The sequence below is a fragment of the Epinephelus fuscoguttatus genome, linkage group LG19 (assembly GCF_011397635.1).
Source record: "Epinephelus fuscoguttatus linkage group LG19, E.fuscoguttatus.final_Chr_v1".
NCBI lineage: Eukaryota > Metazoa > Chordata > Actinopteri > Perciformes > Serranidae > Epinephelus > Epinephelus fuscoguttatus.
In genome coordinates this window covers 21,103,291-21,123,019 of record NC_064770.1, presented here as the reverse complement: position 1 = coordinate 21,123,019, position 19,729 = coordinate 21,103,291, and the positions used below count along the sequence as shown (strand labels likewise).

Below are 19,729 nucleotides of genomic sequence, written 5' to 3'. Positions count from 1 at the left end.
TCAAACTTTTGTTTGGTATGCTTTTTTTAATTTCTCCCAGCTATTTGGGATCAGTAGGACCCGAAAAGTATAAAATACTAAACATTGTCTACAATAATTAAGTCCCAGTGTCCTCAAACGTGACAATAATAAAGTCCCAATGTCTTCACACAAGTTCTTCCTAATTAACAGCGTCTGATCATGTTACTGTTACTAAAATTGGTCAAATTTGTTGCCATATCAAACTACAAACATTATTAATCATAAATAAACAAGTTTCAGCCATTAAGTGTGATCAGGTTTTGGGCTTTGTTCACTTTTGTCTCGTAATCAGCTGCAGACTGACTTAGCAGAGATGGCTGTCATCTTGTTTTTACATAGTGTATTGTGGTCTTACTACCATTAGATGGCACATAAGTGTCCACGAATGAGGACTACAGGTCCAAGAAAAGTAGAATAAAGTATAAGGTCCAGTAAACCCAAAATGTGATGTCCTCATATGAGGACACAGGGTCTCAGGTCGTCAGGTCAGGTCGTCCACGGAGATTAGTGTAACAATTTCATTACACAAAAAGTACATGACTTTTCCAAAATGTTTAATTATGTTTGCTTATTCCATGACTTTTCCTGGCCTGGAAAATGTGATTGTGAAATTCCATGACTTTTCCGGGTTTTCCATGACCGTGGGAACCCTGTTAATGTCATAAGAAGTTTGAGACATACTTCTCTGGTGTCTAACTTTAAGAGAGAGTAACTCATGTTTTCAAATCCTGATTAAACTTCCCTAGGCCATTAAATAACATATTGGAATTCTTCATTTAGGTGGTGTTCCCATTTAATAACTATTTAGATATTAACTCATTGGATCCCTTTCCCTCTGTCCACCAAAGTCCAAAGTTTAACTATTGCACAGTGCTATCATAGTTTGAAAACACAACAAAATGAGTCTTGCGTTTCTGATCATAGATTTGTGCATACCAGATATTTTCAGTAAGATTTCAATAATGAAACAGTCTGTTCAAAAAGCCACATTTTTAATATCAAAATACAGTTTTACATCAATCAAATATTTACAGCCGTATTCACAAATGTGTTACAATGTCTTCATGTCCCCATCATCGCAGGTCCTTAACCTGAACCCCACAAACTCTTTAAACATTTGCAAAGTTCACATATCTGTCTGCAGTCCATTTTCAATACTCAATTGTTCCATGTTTGCTTTTTCTCATAAATAAATATGTTTTGAAATTACATAAAATACCATCCTAAATATACAGTTCTGATAGGCATTAGGCTACAACGCCTGCAGTCATTTATACAAAAAAGCACTCAACTGTGGAACAAGAAAATTTGTCCCTTAAGGCCAGAGCCTGACACAGTATGGCACAACAAAGCGCCAGGCACAGCGAAGACTACAGAAACAAGTGCAGAGTGGCTTGAGGGGGGGCAATGGGCGCAATGGAAAAAAAACGCACAAGCAAATGTGTTTACAAATTTAGCAGGACTTGTCTCGTTTTCACAGATTCAATGTCACACCTACAGAGAGGCCAGATGTTGCACCCTTCCTGTTATGCTTTGTTCACACGACCAGCGACACAACAACAGACCACAATTGACTTTTAACGCTATAAGCTGAGGCCTGACATCTGTTGTATGTTTTTGTTACTAGCTGTGTAGTTTAGCTGATGCTATGCTTCTGTGGACTGTGGTGCACACAGGGATGCAATGGGGCGGTGAAATGTGATGTTAAAATGGGGCTCAGATATTGACCAAAACATGGATACTTTTATGACTAAATTCAAACTTTGGATGACGTTAAGTCAAAGTGCATTGTTGCAAGTATTTGACACACCTAAGCCTGTGGCACCAAAACTACATAGTGAGCGCTTGAGCAAAACTTTCATGGCAAGTGCGATATTCTAGCTCGTCACACTGATGCGTTTTCGCTCCTGGTGTGAACACAGCATTGGTGTGACTGTTAAAACCACAGAAACTTCAGGGGTCACTGCTTTGGATATGCATGTTCACTTTCTAGAAATATAGATCAAGTGGGGCATATTAAAAAAATCAGGCATTAGTGAAACCAAGGCAAACAAAAAAACATTCATTATAAACATTATATTCCCTTTGTGCTCATGAAAAAATACAAAAAAAAAAATATCAATACCTCTGATAAGTCAGAGTCAGATTCTGAGTCCTTACTCCTCTTCTTCTTTCTGTCCAGTGAAAACAGGTAAAATCCAGTAGTAAATATAAAATTACACATCTCAAGCCAAGGTTGCTCAATCTTATAATTAGACTTCTCCACGAAGGGTAAAATACTCTCTTATGTGAGAAAAATAGATGTGAGGATGACAGAGTGTGTGATCAGTCCAGTGTGAGCCTGCAGGTTGAGTGGTACTCAGGCTTTCATACACTGTAGTTTGTGGTGGCAGAGAGATGCGGCTCATTCAGAGTGGTCAGACTATCCGTCCTGTGCTATCCACAGATGTACTGCTAAGACAGTTTGGTCATAGGAAACTGCATGTCCCAGCCGTTGTGGGCTACGTTGTCACTGCGGGTGTCAAGTTTGGGGTTTTTAAGACTGTAACGGCGCATCTTGGTGTTCTTGTAGTAGATTGAGTAGATGAACAGGAAGACGATGGAGATGGCAACGACTGTGACGGCCACAAATCCGGCTATGAGGGGAAGGTAGTCCTCTGGAATGAAATCAAACAGACAACATATTAATGTTTGAGAACTTCACAATAAACTACTGTATAAATACATTTCCATCATGCGACACAACATCTCACTACATCTCTGTGAACTTTTATTTCTATAAAATTTTTATTTTTTACCACGGGAAGGTTGAAGATGCACTTCACCACTGGGATGCACATGCACAAATAAAAATGATGAAAAGGATGCGGATTATCTGCTTATAATGTTATCATATGACCTGCGCTTAGACAGGAAGATAAGGCTGTAATTGTACGATTACTGTGAAAACAGGAAGGCCCTCCTGATGAAAAAATCTGACAACAGAAAACAAGTCATATACAAAGAAGCTTAAAGGGAAACGCACATATTTTTGAACCTGGACCATATTTTTCCCATGTTTGTGTCTAAGTGACTAATGGAGAAAACTATTTTTGAAATTTGTCCAGTATTGAGAGAGACCGCTGCAGCTACAGCTGCAGCTGCAGCTGCAGCAGATAAACAGGTTCAAATGTAATCTCTACAGGCAATTTCACACCTGTAATTTATGACTACTGAAAGTGCTTGCTTTGCCACTGACAGTGTTTGACAACATCACGGAACTGACCCTACAGAGAAATAAGACACTTTTCCTTTCTTTTTCACTGATCTGTTTGTCAGTGAAATCTCATTCTGAAATCTTGCAGACTTTTCCACACTGTTGAAATCAGCCAAATATTCAGCCATGACACTGAAAATCTTTTAGATAACACTAAGCTACACTTTGTATACTCTAACACAACACACTCTTCAGTCCACTCCTCTCCCAACTCTCACTTACATTTCTACCCTTGTTTTTCCTGCAACAATCACCTCTCACGAGATTTCAGAGCAACACTTCTCCTTGAGACTTGGTCACAATTGCCCTTTTTACACAGAGATCAGGCCGCTACAACGTCCCTTTGTAGGGGCCGTACACATGCCGCCTTTTTTGTGCCCTCACATTCACTGTTTTCAATGTAGACTTGCGGCAAGCAACGCCAGGATTGCACTCAGGATTGCAGGTAAACAGACGATGATGAACCTAAGATGAAACCTGCCGCCGTGCTCTTGAAAGCTGGCTCAAAAAAGGCACAAAAGTAGCGCCCTGCACCCTACCTCGCATTTTCCAGGCAATTTAAGACGCGGCATGTGTTTGGCCCCTTCAGCTTTTGGAACACAGCAGCACACACTTTGTGTCATGTGACAAGGACCAACCAATCACAGGCGACAGATATCATTCCCTTCTTCCATAAATAATATGGAAAAGTTGCTCATTTTGGTGAAGGGCCACCAAAGCTTTTCATCTGTCCCACAGACGATAGGCCTACACACTTATTAACAGCGACTGAAAGAAGATCAGCTCTGCACTCAGAGGTAAATAGGCTCTGATACAGTGCTTGTTGAGGTTGCTTAGCAACCTCAGACAGCGCTCGTCATTTCCCAGGTGGTTAAAGATGCGGCATGTGTAGGGCCCCTTATGCCTTCTTTGTATTTTTACACAGAACCAAACAACAGTGGCATCTTTCCTCTCCATTTTGTTATTTTAGACAGTATGCCGGCATTGCGGGATCGAAGAAGACGTGATGGGCATGACATGTAACACAACAGCATCGGCCTCTATCGTGACATATAACATTAGTATCAGCAGTGCTGTACAAACAATAACAATGGCAGAACATGCCAATAACAATCATTGACCTTCTCTGTTAAATGGCAGCTAATCTTGTCCTCTGCTCGGCAGATAGGGAGCTCCCACACCTCACTGATTTTGGACTTTGCTGACATTTTCAGCCACTGTTTCTCTTCTTTGAGTTAGCTGCTAACTGCTAACAGCTACTTTTTAAATCTCCGGTGGCTGGTCGCACGTATAACATGTTGTCAAAACATCACATGCTGGCTTTTCAGTTTATACAGGAATCATTTTGGCACAACAACCTCCGTTCTTGGCTCAGAGGTGAGAATTCTGTCTCCCGATTCCTGGATCGTACCTTTTATACTGAACAGCAAAGCGGAATAACGGCGTGATATTCCCGCCTTGAGTGTAAAAGGGGCTAATATCAAACAGAGCAGCGAAAGGTGAGGAAAAAGTTTAATTTCTCTGTCTTGTAATGTTGTCAGGCACTTTGAATAACAATGTGAGCAAAATTAAACACTTTTAATAGACCTACATTGACAGCACAGTTGTCCTAGGGATTGCATTGTAACCTGTTTGTAGCTGTGGCTGGAGCAGTCCAATACTGGAGCATTATTAAAAACTGTTGTCTCCATTAGTCACTTAGACCCAAAACCATGGGAAACCATGGTCCAGGTTGAAAAATACCAACGTTTTCCTTTAACATTTTCAACAACACTTACCGAAACCTCCGATCATTCCACCAGCCTTCTGCCTTTTTGTTTCTGTCTTTGTACGCAAACCGCTCAAAGAAATCTCACGGCGCCATTTTGAAATAAATCTATATGGCTGGATAGAATCCTCCTTGAAGCTGTATGTGTTTTGTTGTGCTACTTAAGGTTAAGTTCTACTTATAAAATGTCCAGAGCATGGTTACATCTTTGCAGATGCAAAGTAAAATACAGTTTTGAACAACAAAAACCCATGAAAGTTCTCAGACAGTCTGTATATAGGGAGGGAAAGTTGAGTTGATGTTACACATAAAATATTTGAACCCCCTGCCAGAGATTTGGTTTCACTACTTTACAGTGGAGTTCAGATTGAGTTGTTACCTTTTAAAATCACTTCGACCTCATGGTACGTGGAATCGACTTCGTTAGTGGCGCAGCAGTTGTAGATGCCTGCTTCAGATACAATGAGTCTGTTTCCAGACACATGGGGCACTTTGTCGGGGGTGGAGAACCACTGGATCTTTGGAGGTGGGTGGCCATCAGCTTCACAAACCAGCTCTTCAGGATAACCGCTGAACACTGGGATCGTCTTTGGAAGCTTCGTGGTATTAATTTTGGGCTTATCTGTTGAGAAATAACAGCCAATCCATCAGTGTGAGTATGCACTTTTACAATTCCATAACGTCAGGAAAACAATCAGCTCTTGTGTTTTATTGTATTAAAAAATCTAAATGAGTGGAAGTATGCTATCGCTAGTGTTGTATTTGTGATAATACTGAGCAGCAAATGTAAGTATGATCTCACAGTAGACGGTGAAGTTGAGAGGACTGGACATCATGGTTGGAGGAGACTTCGATCCAAGATCCAATTTAGCCTCACATCTGAACTCTACTCCGGTATGGTTTCTGTCCACAGTGACGTTGATAGTTGATGACACGTTGAGCGGGGATTGGATCACACTGATGTCACAGTTTGTGTTGTTCTCAGTCAGGCAGCCAGTCACTTGCACTGAGCCTGGTGGACGAAGGAGCATTTGGGGAAAAATAAAGTAAGAAACTTCAAATTGTAGATTAAGTTTTATTCACTCTGTCTAATGTCTCATTGCATTTTCACTCTGATGGACTCTTAAATAAACACTAGTAAGGGCCCTTGTTAAACCATCTATAGCGCTTAGCCTAAAGTGCACGGCATAAGTGCATTTAGGGTGTGTCCAACTCCAATTATGCTCGTTAAATAACATTATCTGGGCGCAAAGTGAGGCACAAGGGGCAAAGGGGTTATATTTGGTCCCCTTATCAACCATAGGTGTGTTTTGGGTGTAACATGAATTCAACCAATCAGAATGTCATCTCGCATTCCCCTTAAAAACATGGTGCACTACTATTTACCTGACAGATTCTGCAAATTGGAGAAGCAATGCTGTGAGAGAAGCAATGTCACAGCAGCAATTATCCTGAGACACTTCAGCAGCAAACTTAAAAACAAACTTGAAAGGAAAGGGAACTAGACTTTTAGCTTCTGAAATTATCAGTAAAGTTACTATCTATGCCTCACTTTGTGTAACAAGCACACATTGTGAACCCAGCTATGTAGGCGCAGCTTACTATCTGAATAATGCACCTTTTAAATAGCAGGAAAATATTGTGATAATGACTTTAAACCAGGCTTTTGTTGGTCAGGTGGCGCCATCGCTTTCTGGTGCCTCAAAATAGCAATGCACCAACAATGTGCCTGACCACACCTCATTTTAAAAGAATACTTCACCCACAAAATGACCTTTTGTATATGAATCAGTCATGCTGTGTTACCTTGAATCTGTAAGGAAAACTTTGATTTTCTGGCAACACCTCCAGGGAACACTGCAAACACTGATTTATTGATTGACTGGGCACCACGTTTAATATCAATATGTTTGCTTTTTTTTTCATGTAGGCATGGAAGAAAATTAACGTTTTTTTCAGAAATACAAGGTAACACAGTGTTATAAAATTATGATGTGTGTGCTGTGTATGTACGCTGTGTACCGGTCAGTAGGGTACCGTTTCTGTTTTGTACTTAAACACCACAACGTTTGCAGATTCATCAGCTCTGTATCTGTAAGGGAGGCTCGGATCGGAGACAAGTCAAGGACAGGCCATTTTGGTTGGCCAGACAGGCAGGGTATTGTTTCAATAGAGAGACTGAAGATGATTGTGACGTTATCTACAAGTGTGTACTTGATGGAGAACTAAAACATCGGAGCTTACCCACCCACTTGTGCTGTATATGAGCTGATAGCAAATGCTCCTCCAGCGAGCCTTTTTCTCTGTAACCTCACCTTGTGTGTTGCACTGTGAAACGCTCCTTCTTGTACAAGAAAATAAAACTTTGTTAAACTTTGATACTTCAGCTCCGATCTCTGTTGCTTTAAAAGTCATTACGAAGAAATTCTTTTGACACACAGCATGACTGATTAATACATATTAGTACAAATGGTCGTTTTGTGGTTTGTGACGATCCTCCTCTCATACTCTAGATGGCTCTCTTGCTGGTTCTCTTTTGTTGTGTTGCAGGAGCTGAGAGGAGGGTCTATGGCTGATGGAGCCACACCCGGGCCCAGTGTGTGCTCCAGCACAAATACTCCCTCTGTCATTAGTTTCGCTTTCTCTCACGGGCCTGAGGAGAGCCCTGGGTTTTACACACACACACACACACACACACACATACTACCAAGCATCAACATATGCACCCCGTTACTGATTACTGACTATACACATTGTGTTGTTTAATTTAACTTAGATTTTTGTAAATAAATCATCATTATTGTCAGTCAGCTCGTTTGTCTCCCGTTTTTGTCCTAACTTTTTGGCTGTATTCCTTTGAGATCTACTCGCCAATGGGCGCTCAGATGGGTGCGAGTACATTTGCTACTTACAAAACGTGGGTGCTGGCTGTGAATATTTCATCTGCGCCAGTCTGAAACCAGCAATGACAGCTGTGCTGCACTGTGGCACTTTGCGCTGGGTTTAAGATAAGGTTGTAAAACTTGTTACGGAGACAATGTGTGCAGTTCTCTCTATTTTAAATCAAAAAGAAGTGCATTTGTTGCCCTTATGTTGACAAGCACAGTCACACAAACCAAAAAGGGATTTCCTGAAGTTTAGAGTATCTTGAAATGAGTCACTAGCCCTTTTTAAATAGGAATTGTGCAAATTTGCAAGAAAGCCCAATCAGTCTTCTTTAAGCATTGGCAGTATAAAAACAAAATTGGGGAGTGCAGCAAAATGCCGCCTACCTACTTTTGTTTATACAGAATGCGCCTTTTTTGGGGCAATGGGGGGGCGTGAGCAAGTAACAAAACGTGTAGCTCAGCGTGTGACGTAAACAGTGACGTGGGAAGGAAGCCGTGGTTAGTCAGTCCTTCGGCGATTCTTGTATAAGTTGGCCCGTCCTTCACCGTCCCCGTCACTTGATGGTTAATAGCCTCTTCGTTTGCGAGTCTCCCCAGTTGCTCATCTTTACACTGTCTGTCAGGTTTGCGTTTCCCTCTTGCTACTAGCTGCTCATTCCTGCTATCAGCAGTTGCCTGTTTATCCACCGCCAGTGGGTTGCCAAAAAGGTTCCGCCAATATGTCTACCCTATGAGGTGGAAAATTGGGCACCTCGGATCAACTCGCCAATCCGGCTCTGTGTGTCTAAAAACGCTTGCAGCTTGCCGGCAAAACGGCCCAACATTCGCCTACAATCTGGCAGTGTAAAAGGGCCGAAACACTGATTTCTTTTTTTTAAACTGAAATGCTGCAGTCAGTCTTTTGGATGTCACATCATGTCTGTCACAAATTCATCATTTCCACAACCTTTCCTCACAGTACACTAATTATGAAAATACTCTTCTACTCATCATTCTGGTTGTTTTATGAACAAGAAAATAAAACATTGCAACATTAGGGGAACTAAATGTTGACTTCAAATGTTTGCACTTCATTTTAACTCATCTACAGAGTGCACTTCAGAGCTGTGCCGGATCTGCAGTTGTTACTTCGGCGCATACATGTTCCAAATTGTCTCCATGACGGTTTTCATGACTTGCTCTGAGCTACACTAGCACTGGTAGGTTCCCTGGGCCTTACAGACAAGATAAGACTTATGTAGAGAAAGATCCCCTACCTTTGCTAAGTGGTCTTAAGGTTTCATTCCCTTTGTACCACTGTATGGTGAGGCTTCGTGCAGGAGCAACGTTGGTGATGTCACACTGCAGCTGGATCTCTTTCCCTTCCCTCGCCGAGATCAAGTTATCCACAGGACGGATGGTGACACTGTCTGGCATTTCTAAGACAAAAAAATCATCAGGATAGTTCCAACATCTTAGAGACGTTTCTAAAAGTGATGACAGGGCAAGTACAAAAGTTACAAATACATACTGTAGAGTGTGACTTTTAGCTGTTTCTGGCATGATCCTGTTACATGAAACGTTGCTACACAAACAGGCCTTGGGTCCCAGTCTGTATTGGCGTCAATGAACCAGGTTGTGCTGTTAGTCCTGGTGCCCTGCAGATCTTGCCAGTATATTTCTTTGAGATGTTGGGAGGTGCTGGGTGTTGGCTCGCATGTTGCATTCTGGCCTCTGTCTTGGTATTGTACCACCATCCTGTCCGGGGATATTTCAATAGTGCACTCTGGCCTGGCACCTGTGGAATGTAGAGTTGGGGGGGGGGAGATGTTATTCCACGTCCAAGTGTATACACACACATTATCTTAAGACAACATTTCCACATCCAGCGCTGTGATGAAATGCTGTGGACAAGCCTGTAATACAAAAGCAGTGTCTCATAGGGGGAACAGGAAAAGGCTCAGGAAGGATATTCCCCTCCCTTAGGAAAGTCTGCACTTGCTGCCCAACATTCTTTGTCCTGGACTATACTGTGATATCAAAATCTCACATCAATGCACATTCCACCCAGCCCATATTATTATAACAGTTATCATAACTTAAAAGACACTATTTTATCAGAATACTATAATATACACAGAATGTGAAAGGAGGCTTTAAACATTAGATTAGATAGACAAAAGTTCACAGTGCTTACTAACAGTCACGAAGTATTTACACTGATTTTCCAGTTTGTCCCCATTCAAAGGATAATTACTAGTTTCCAACTAACTTTTCCAGACTTCAGAGTGTTGCTGTAAGTCAGTTCCTCATCACACACACTACATAAATAAACTCACACAATCCCGTTTTTTGTTCCTTATAAGTCTATTAACAGTCAGTCATTTCAGCCTCGACACAAACTCAGCGCTCAACTTACTCGGTCCTATCCCGTTACAAAGCGACAGCAGCTCCACAGTCAAAATGACTGAAAGGAGACGAAGACAGTTTAAATCATTCATGGGTATAAAGTTTGTCCGGCAGCTGTCGACCCTCCTCTGTAACACCGGGCGCCTCAGAGCTTTCTGCTGCTTCCTCTCTGCCAGCGGCGGCTTGTTGACTTTTTGGGAGAAGGCTAAGCTAAGCTATGGCTGCAGCTCCAACATCACCGGAGAGGAAACTGAGAAACAGCCCTCCCCCCAGCACAGTGGGCACACACACACACACACACACACACACACACACACACACACACACACACACACACACACACTCTGCAAGCCCTCACACCCACCTTGTCTATAAATGTAACCGTATCTGTGCCAGTTGCTAGTTAGACTTTGGTTGGCCAAACTTCAGAGCGCATACGGGTTAATACAAACTCTAAAAAAAAAAACGATAAATAATTATATGGTTACTGAGGCACACAGTCTTATAGTTACCGTATGTTTAAAAAAATATGGCTCTAACACTAAAAGCAGTGACACTCAACATATGGCCCGCGGGCCAAATCTGGCCCACAATAGAGTGCTGGGTGGCCCACCAACCAAGTGGTCCAGGCTAATGCAGGATTTATACGTCTGTCGAATCGTACGGCGTAGGCTCTGTATGACACAGAGAACACCATACCCTAAAACGCCTGACGTGCACCTTCCCAAAAATGTAACTACACATCACGGCAACGCAGACCTCCTGTTTATTATTGTAAGCTGAAACCATTTCCCTCAGTGGAAACGTAGCTTTTATTTACTTTAATTTCACAGCTAAGAAACAATAAATTGTGAAGACGATTAAGCCTCCACAAAAATAGCATTTTAAGTCTTGTGTGTTATTTATCCGTCAGGGATTTATACTTCAGGATTTATCCAGGTTTCAAATCTCCACTCGTCACTAGGCTAATTTATACAATGTAAAATGCCATAGGCTTGTGCTAATAACGATAGCATCTTATATTTGTTTGGAAAACATGTTTAATATTAGACAGTAGTTTTGTCGGTGAACCTTGTGAGTTGTAATAGAGTAGAATTTTGTAATGTTACCTTTGTTAAATGTTGCTGTTGTCCCAGGCTTTATATGAGTAGAGGAAAAGATCGTCAGCCGCTAGGGTAATTTATACAATGCAAAATGCTATAGGCTTGAGCTAATTACGTTAGCATGTTGTATTTGTGGGGAAAATGTGTCCAGCAACAGAAAAATGCTTTGTCTGTGAATGCTGCGAGTTATAGTGAAGCTGATTTGTGTACTTGTGTTTGAAATTGTCTCTATTAAGCCATGTTTTATGTGTGTTTAATGTGTGTTTTGAATCAACTAAACTTTACAGCACTTCACAGAAACCCTGCCACTGGCTAGTGTTTTGGAGGTGTAACTGCAGAGTCACACACACACACCATTGCACAAGTATAAATGCTCACAACAGCGTAGGCCATGCACGTAGGCTACGGCACAGGCTCCGAATTGAGCTGATGCACAAGTATAAATTCCGCTTAACCTGTGACTGGACTGAGTGAGGACAGTAACTATAAAAAATGTGAGAACAACAGGCAATTCATTAATTATATACTGATACATATTATTAATGTTTGTTTATTAACTGGCCCCTGGCCTCCTGTCATTTTGCAAAAGTGGCCCCTAGGCAAAGCAAATTGAGTATCCCTGCTGTAATGTTGATATGTCAAAATACAGTGTCTGCATGTGCCAAAGAGTGCTTGCTCAGTATTCTGTTTAAGCTTGCAGTACTCAGTGGACGATTCAAGAAATTGATTTTTGGTTCCTGCTGTTCCTCTGTAAATAATGAAAAAATCTATCCGAAGTGCAGCACTGTTTCCCTTATTTGTCAATGTATTTTGAGTTGTTTTTTTTTTTTAACACATAGCATGCTGACTGGGCACCAGGATAGACAACAGGTCATTCTTGCTTGTGAAAAGTAATGGAAATAGGATGATAAAAGCAGTTCCATTGTCCATTGACAGGAAGACAAGTGGTGCAGCTGATAATGGAGTACCTTCCCCTGGGGCGTCTGCGAGAGTCTGCTCAGCACATCTGTGAGGTGAGTATGGGTGGTTTTGTGCTTATCATCTTCATTGGATATATTGGCAGAAATGGAATATAATATAATATAATATAATAAGTAGGTTTTCTTCAGTGTATAATCACCTGAAAATAAGAATCTTTGTGTTTTTGTTTTCTTAGAATGAGCCGTTTATATCTACATAAGAGAGAGTCTGCCATGTCTCTGCAGTAGCCCAGAATGGACAAACTAAACATGGCTCTAGATAGGGACATTCACATTTTTGCATTGGCCATCTTAGTTAGCAGCCCCTCCACGATGAGCAGAATTGAAAGACACATAGATTTTTTTATGTGAAATTACTTTGTTCAGCGTTTTTACCGGTTTAAATCACCAGGTCTGTTTGTTTTGGAGATGAAAAGACTTTGCTTTAATTCAGCTCCCGGTAAAAACGTCCTGAACTATGAACACTGAAGGAATCCTCAATAGAAGTTCATGCTTGGCACATGGGAGACGTCTCAGCTAGTTGCAATTTGCAATCCCCGCCACTAGATGCCACTAAATCCTATGAATCCTACATAGTGCTCTTTTAATCAATGCTTGCTACATGACTATATGACTATATTATGAGTAAGGTCATATTTAAATATAAATAATAATGTCATGAGCAGGCTACCAATGAAAAACAAACTCTATAAATTATTGCATTAGCCCACTGATTACATTAAAGTGACAGATACATCATACTGAACCTACCTTTTACAGAGACTTTGACAGTTTTAGAGACATTTCCTTTGTCATTCCAGGCGTGACATGTGTAGAGGCCCATGTTGTATACAGTAGCATTGTGGATGAGCAGACGGGACACTCCATCATCATTTTCCTCAATCACATTGGCGGTTCGGTAATAATTCCAGAAATATGTGGGCCGTGGGTTGCCCATAGAGGAGCACTTCAGCCACACAGTAGAACCAACGTTGACTTCAGAGTGTTCAAGCTCAACTATCTCAGATGGCGGGTCTAGAGGAAGCCATTGAAACAAAGTCAGAGAAAAAGCAGAAGACTTGTGCAAATAGATGCTTAGGTTTCCATCAAAATAACTTACATATAACATTAATGTCCACTGTGAAGTTTACACTCGACTGATTGTTGGAAGCTGTGATCACGTACTGCCCCGTGTCACGTCTTGTTAGTTTCTCTGGAAGATCCACCTCCTCGCCATCTTTAGACCAGGTGATCTCAGGTTTAGGATAGCCCTCCACAGTGCAGGTCAGGTTGTGAGAAGTGTATTCCAGTGCTGTGTAACTGCTTGGACACATCAATTCTGGTCCATCTGAAAGTAAAACACTTGACAATTCATCAACTAGCCAGTGGTGGTAGTACTGTACTTAAGTATGACTTTGAGATCCTTGTAATTTACATGAATATTTCTATTATTTGAAGCCAGAAAATTTACTTGTAATGGAGTTACTTATCTTGTGGTATTAATTTTTCTACTTAAAGGAGCCGTGTGTACGAATTAGGGGGATTTAGTGGCATCTAGTGGTGAGAATTACAGATTGCAACCAGCTGAAAATTTCTCCTAATTAGAATTCCTTCAGTGTTCATTGTTTGGTTGGTTTTCCCAACAGCCAAATTACCCGCTGAGGTCTCTTTCATCCAAAAACAAAAGGACCATGTGATTGAAATTGGTGAAATCACTGGATAAAGCAGTTTCACATTACAAAGCAGTGTCTCTGAATAATCCACTCTTTGCAAGCAAATAGACCCAGTGATTTAAACTGTCAAAAACACTGAATAAAGACGTTTTACGTTAAAAGAATCTGTGTTTTTTCGACGCTGCTCACAAAAACGCAAATGACCCTATCTAGAGCCAGTGTTTGGTTTGTGCGTTCTGGGCTACTGTAGAACAACATGGCAAAATCCATCGAAGATTACCCGCTCCGTATGTAGGTATAAACGGCTCATTCTAAAATAACAAAACACAACACTTATTATTTTCTGGTGATTATAAACTAATGAAAACATAGTTGTGAATATTATATACAATTTCTGCCAGTAGATGCCTCTTATTCCTACACACTGGAACTTTGAGTAAAAAAATCTGAGTACTTCTTCCACCTTACATCTACTGTAACACCCTAATAGCAGCTAGACCTAAGTTTGTTTGTGCGTTAAATTACAAATATAAATACTACCAAAAAAAAAGACAATATTACAGAAAAATCCTTGCAATAGGACAACAATGAAAAGCAGAACCCAGAGAGTCTCTGTGTAGATGTGTGTGCAGGATGTTAGAAATAGGGCTGTTTGTGCTGATGACTGGATGTGACACTCACACAATATAAGAACCCGGAGCTCCTTTTTGACCTTTGTGGCACTGTCAGCTGTAATGCTGTACAGGCCTGCATTCTTCCTGCTCAGAGGGACGCCTGGGTCTGTGGGCTGTCCATCTTTCAGCCATTGGACAATAGGGGTGGGATTTCCCGACACAGAACATCGCTCCTCCAACGTTTCTCCTTCCAGCAACTCCAGTTTGTCCAGTGAAAGACCAGGACACTGTACATCTGGTCCAACTAAACAGAAGCAAACACAGCAACCGGTTATACTATTTTCTTTCAATTAACAGATGAAAAGATCTTTGTTTTAGTTGTGGCTTAGATGAGGGAACATTCCTACACTTTGCTTGGCAGTGCCCTAAACTTCAGGCATTTTGACAGGAGGTATTCATGTTGTTGTCTTACCATTGGACCCACAGATTTGTTAACTGAGTAACTAAGGCCAATCTTACAAATCTTTTAAAAAGCCATGCTAGAAGGCTTACAGGAATTTTGCTGGCTATTGCTAAAAAAATCTATTGTGTTAAAATGGAAATTAGATGCCTCCCTTCCAAGTGGAATTATTCATTCATTATCCGTAGCCGTTTATCCTATTCAGGGTCGCAGGGGGCTGAAGCCTATCCCAACTGGCACTGTATAAGGATCGTCTTTATCATATGATACTCAAGAATAAACGCAGGTGCTCTTGAAGAAAAGGGTCAGCACATGGGAAGAAAAAATCAACTTCAGGCACTCATGTGTGGAGCAGGAACAGATGCATTTGAATTAAGTTAAAAAGCCTTTATGATCTTATACGCATAAGTCGTGTAATTAATCGTTTTTATGAAGTGAAAAGTTTCACTCGAAGATACTTAGTGTACTCAGTAAGAAAAGAAAAAGTAGCACATCCTCACAATTTAAAGCTGAAGTTGTTAAATGTGTGGGTGGGACTCATATGAAATGGGAGGCGTGGGTCTTCCTCCAGAAAATTCTGAGCATCAAACACTTAATTTCCTGCATTCTGTTGATTTTTATGCACCAATTTGTGCCTTTTCTGCATCAATTTGTGTCGTAAATGTCTTTACTTTTGCCAAATAAAAGACTTCTGCTACTTTCACGTTTTAATTGGGGGGACGTGTCCCCTGTTGATCAACTAACCACTTGACTGAATAATAATTGCAGCTCTACTGAAAATAGTATTGTAAAAAGTATGTGCAAACTCCAAATAACAGAAAGTACCAGTTTTAATGACCTATACAGCCTAAATATGCCTTTAGGTACATTTCAGATTGGTGAGTACAGAGGATATACTTACAGTGAACTGTGATATTAAGCTCCCGAGAAGATACATTTAAATGGGGTCCTTCTGGTGACAGGTCCAAATGTGCCTCGCATCTGAACGTCACTCCGTCGTCTTGTCTGGTCGGTGTAAAGCTGTAGACAGCTGACTGATCCACTGGTTTAACACGAGGATTGTCAAAAGTGTCTATAAAGACTACTGCATCTCCTTTATACCACCATATGGTGAGATTTTGAATGGGTGCTACATTGTTGATGTCACACGTGAAGTCATATTTCTCCCCTTCATCTATCACACCACTTGTGCCACTGCTGGAGCTGATACTGATTGTTTCTGGGAATGCTGGAGAAAAAGTAGACGTTATCAGACACAGTCGTAGTTTCACTCTGATTCTGCGCAAAATAAGCAGGACTTACTGTAAAGTACAACTTTGGGGCTCTCGAGGCACTGGTTAAAATGACTCTCACGTATGGGGTTGATGAAGCACAAGGGAGAGACGCCCCATTCTTTGAGATTCGCCACAGTCCAGACCACATGGTTGACCTTCTCAAGACTTTTGCCTCCTTCTGTAGCCTCCCAACCCATTCCTTGAAACAGGACCTCCGATGTGCTGCAGTTGATTGAGACCGAGTCGCCATATTTCACCACAACACTGGGGGGGCTCAACTCAATAGGACAGGAGGCGTGTGCACCTACAGCATGGGAAAATATGGCATGTCATATTTGCATAACTGCCACAAGAGAAACATTTCATTGCAATGTTTGCCTCACACTGCATGCTCACTGTTTGTCAAAGACTTGCAGAAGGTATATGAGGTGGGAAAAAATCTAAAATATATATTTGCATGTATGTTTGTACTTTGTCAGGTTATAAAAGGTTGTATCTCAGTTTGATGCAGGTTAGAGGTTGGTATAGTGTTGTTTCTACTTGGTTACTTAGTGGAGTATATAGTTAAAGTTGTTTCTTTAAAGGGACAGTTCACCCAAAAAACAAAAATACATATTTTTTCTTTCTCTTGGGACTATTTCTTTCTACCAAACTACACCCCCCAGCTGCATCACTGTGCAGAGGGAAGCAAACATCTACTCATTGACGTAAGGCTCGTGCTCCCGACTTTGCGATGTGAACATTAATGGTGTCCTCTTTGGCTGAGCTGTAACATTTAGCTAGCTCAGTGGTGCTAGGTGCGCTAGCTGGACTCAAAGGTTTTTAATGCTCTCTTCAGATTTATTGAGGGATTATGAACACGTGATTTTCTAACAGCCTTGGACATGTGAAACTTTGCTTGCTCTCTGTGCACAGTGAATTGACAGTCCCTTTCTTTCCATATGATACTGCTCTCTTCTGGTTAAAACAAAGTTCTGCAGCCACATATGGCATGTGACACTTTTAGCTGCCGCTATATTTTTTGAATGAATGACGCCTGAGTACATTCAGTGTATCATTAAAACATGTCTTCTGTGGAGTGACAATATAAAAATGCAGACCCACAGCTGATGGCTTTATAATGTGTATCATGATAATATACATAACAAAGCCTAAATAAAGAGCATCATTTCAGCAGAGAAAGTGAGAAGCACCTACCTGTCACACTGAGCAGGAACCCCACAAAGAGTCGAACAAATGATGTGCTCTCAGTCATTGGATTTGTTTACTCATTGGATGTGAACAATGTCCCTTCTGTTGTTTATTCCAGCTCTGCTCGGCTCCCCTTCTGAGACCGCACTGTTCAGACCCGTAGTAAAGCAAAGGAGCACATTCAGAGGAGGAGGAGGGAGAGGGAAATGCTCTCTCTCTCTCTCTCTCTCTCTCTCTCACACTCTCTCTCTCTCTCTCTCTCAGCACACACACACACTCTCACACACACTTTGACTGTACAGTCGCTGGAGGTTTGTCTGTGTGGGGGATATTTTTGTTATTCATGAGTCAGGCATTGTTACTCAGCCTGGCAATTCTGCTCTTCTGATGTTTTTTTTTTTTAAACACATTCACACTGATATGTTTATTTGTGTGGCACATTTTAATGACAGGGCAAGTCAAAGTGCATAAAACATATTAGCCACAGAGGACAGAGTTCATCTTAAGCCACTTTACACTTCCTAAAATTCTCTATAACAGCTCAGCAAACTGTCAGCTACTATTTATTTGTTTTGAAATATCAAAATTTGAAAATACCATAACACCTTAATTGACCTTTCATCAAGCCCCGCCCTTTTGTGATGGTCCCACAGGCTGTCAGAGTAAGCATGGAGCCCACACTGTGACTAACTGCACTGCCTGAAGAGATATTATCATATTTTTGGAAAAATGAAACAGTGATTCCAGAGAGAAGCAGACAGAGGGGTCTACAGTCTGTTTGAAGGATATATCCAGGATGTCAGACTGACTCAGCAGCAACAACAGGTTAAAAAGACAAAGATAGTTAGAAGCTAAAACCGAACTATAGGCTACAGATCACAGTGTAAAAGTGAACCACCACATCACTGCTGATCGCCACAGAAGACAATGAATATAAAGGGAAACTTTGCTGATATTGAACCAGCTCTGTGGCATCACAGTGTGTGCAGATGAGCGTTGCCACCACCAGCACCTGGACCTCTGCTGCAGGACGGGCAGGGATCACACACACCGCAATGACACACAGCTGGTTGAAAATCAGCAAAGTTTCCCTGCTTCCCTTCACTGGTTTCACTGTTATAATCATTAAAAAGCAAAAGCAGCATGTGTATACATTCAGTAGGCTATATCTTCAGTAGCTAGCTAGCTAACCCTACACTCTTCAGGGTTTGATTTTGGTTTTGGAACAGGGAAGAAACGTTTATCTTTTCCAACCTCTCCAGGTAACAAGTATCATTAATACATGACGTGCCCCAGGCACAACACTGCAGAGAGAGTGAGTTACAACACTCAAGGATTACGGCACCCGGCATACCAACACAACACCACTTTATCCTGTTTAAACAACACTCACAACTTGGAATAATTTTTATGAAAAACCCTTTTGAGGCTTTTGATCTGAGGACCCTTATGGACTAAAAGAATATAAATAATTTACAGGACAATCAAGGAATGAACATATAACTTGAGGTAGCCAACATTACACATCTGAATAACTTCTATAAAAAAAAGAGCTACTTGGCAACCAGACCAGCAGCTTAACACATACGATGCTTACTTTGCAAGAAAATGAGAAATGTACTTAAAAAAAAACAAGAACTGAAAGATTAAATTTCGAAGTATTCTCTTATCAGATTTAGCAGCTGTTGCATTTTAATTAATTGTTTTCTGTGTGTTGATTTCAGTTCCTTATTTTGTTGATCATCTATGATAGATCCCCTGTTAGTGTGTATGTGATGTTTCAGAAAAGACCAGTTCTTGACCGAAAGATGCACGAGGAAGTGCAAGGGTTCAACTTGTTAGTTGAAGGCACTCTGCTTTCTATGAAAATAGCGAGACCCTTCTGTTGTCCTCTTGTGTGTATGCCAGAATGCTCTCTGCAGACCTGCTCAACAAAGAATCGCTTCACTGAAGCATTAATCTGTGTACCCTGATCCCTTCATTTTTGCCACAGTAAACACTCCACTTGCATCACTGCAAACTTAAACAGTGGGAAGATTTTCCACACACCACTGAGGTTTCATTTAAAACTGCTGATCTACAGTTTTTTAAAAAGAAATGGGCACATTGTGACAATAAAGTTATTCAAAGTGCA

The 19,729-nt window shown here is 41.1% G+C and overlaps 1 protein-coding gene across 1 annotated transcript; it reads right to left on the bottom strand.

Annotated features, from left to right (window-relative positions):
- Positions 1-996: 996 nt before the first annotated feature.
- Positions 997-17,752, bottom strand: LOC125878948 (hemicentin-1-like). Its single transcript, XM_049560490.1, has 11 exons — positions 17,602-17,752; positions 16,433-16,708; positions 16,032-16,358; positions 14,738-14,974; positions 13,504-13,731; positions 13,155-13,418; positions 9,444-9,710; positions 9,190-9,351; positions 5,848-6,057; positions 5,425-5,667; positions 997-2,678 (listed from the first exon to the last, which is right to left on the bottom strand). Exons 1-11 carry the CDS (start codon positions 17,657-17,659, stop codon positions 2,476-2,478), a joined length of 2,475 nt encoding a protein of 824 aa, XP_049416447.1. The 5' UTR covers positions 17,660-17,752; the 3' UTR covers positions 997-2,475.
- Positions 17,753-19,729: the final 1,977 nt, after the last annotated feature.

Bases quoted from the DNA above. Each gene is read 5' to 3' on its own strand.
- LOC125878948 (XM_049560490.1), bottom strand. From the start codon at position 17,659: ATGACTGAGAGCACATCATTTGTTCGACTCTTTGTGGGGTTCCTGCTC. The intron at 13,732-14,737 runs GTGAGTGTCACA...TTTTACTTTCAG, and splicing joins GCTCCGGGTTCTTATATTGT to ATGGACCAGAATTGATGTGT. The intron at 6,058-9,189 runs GTAGGGGATCTT...TTCGTCCACCAG, and splicing joins CTTAAGACCACTTAGCAAAG to GCTCAGTGCAAGTGACTGGC.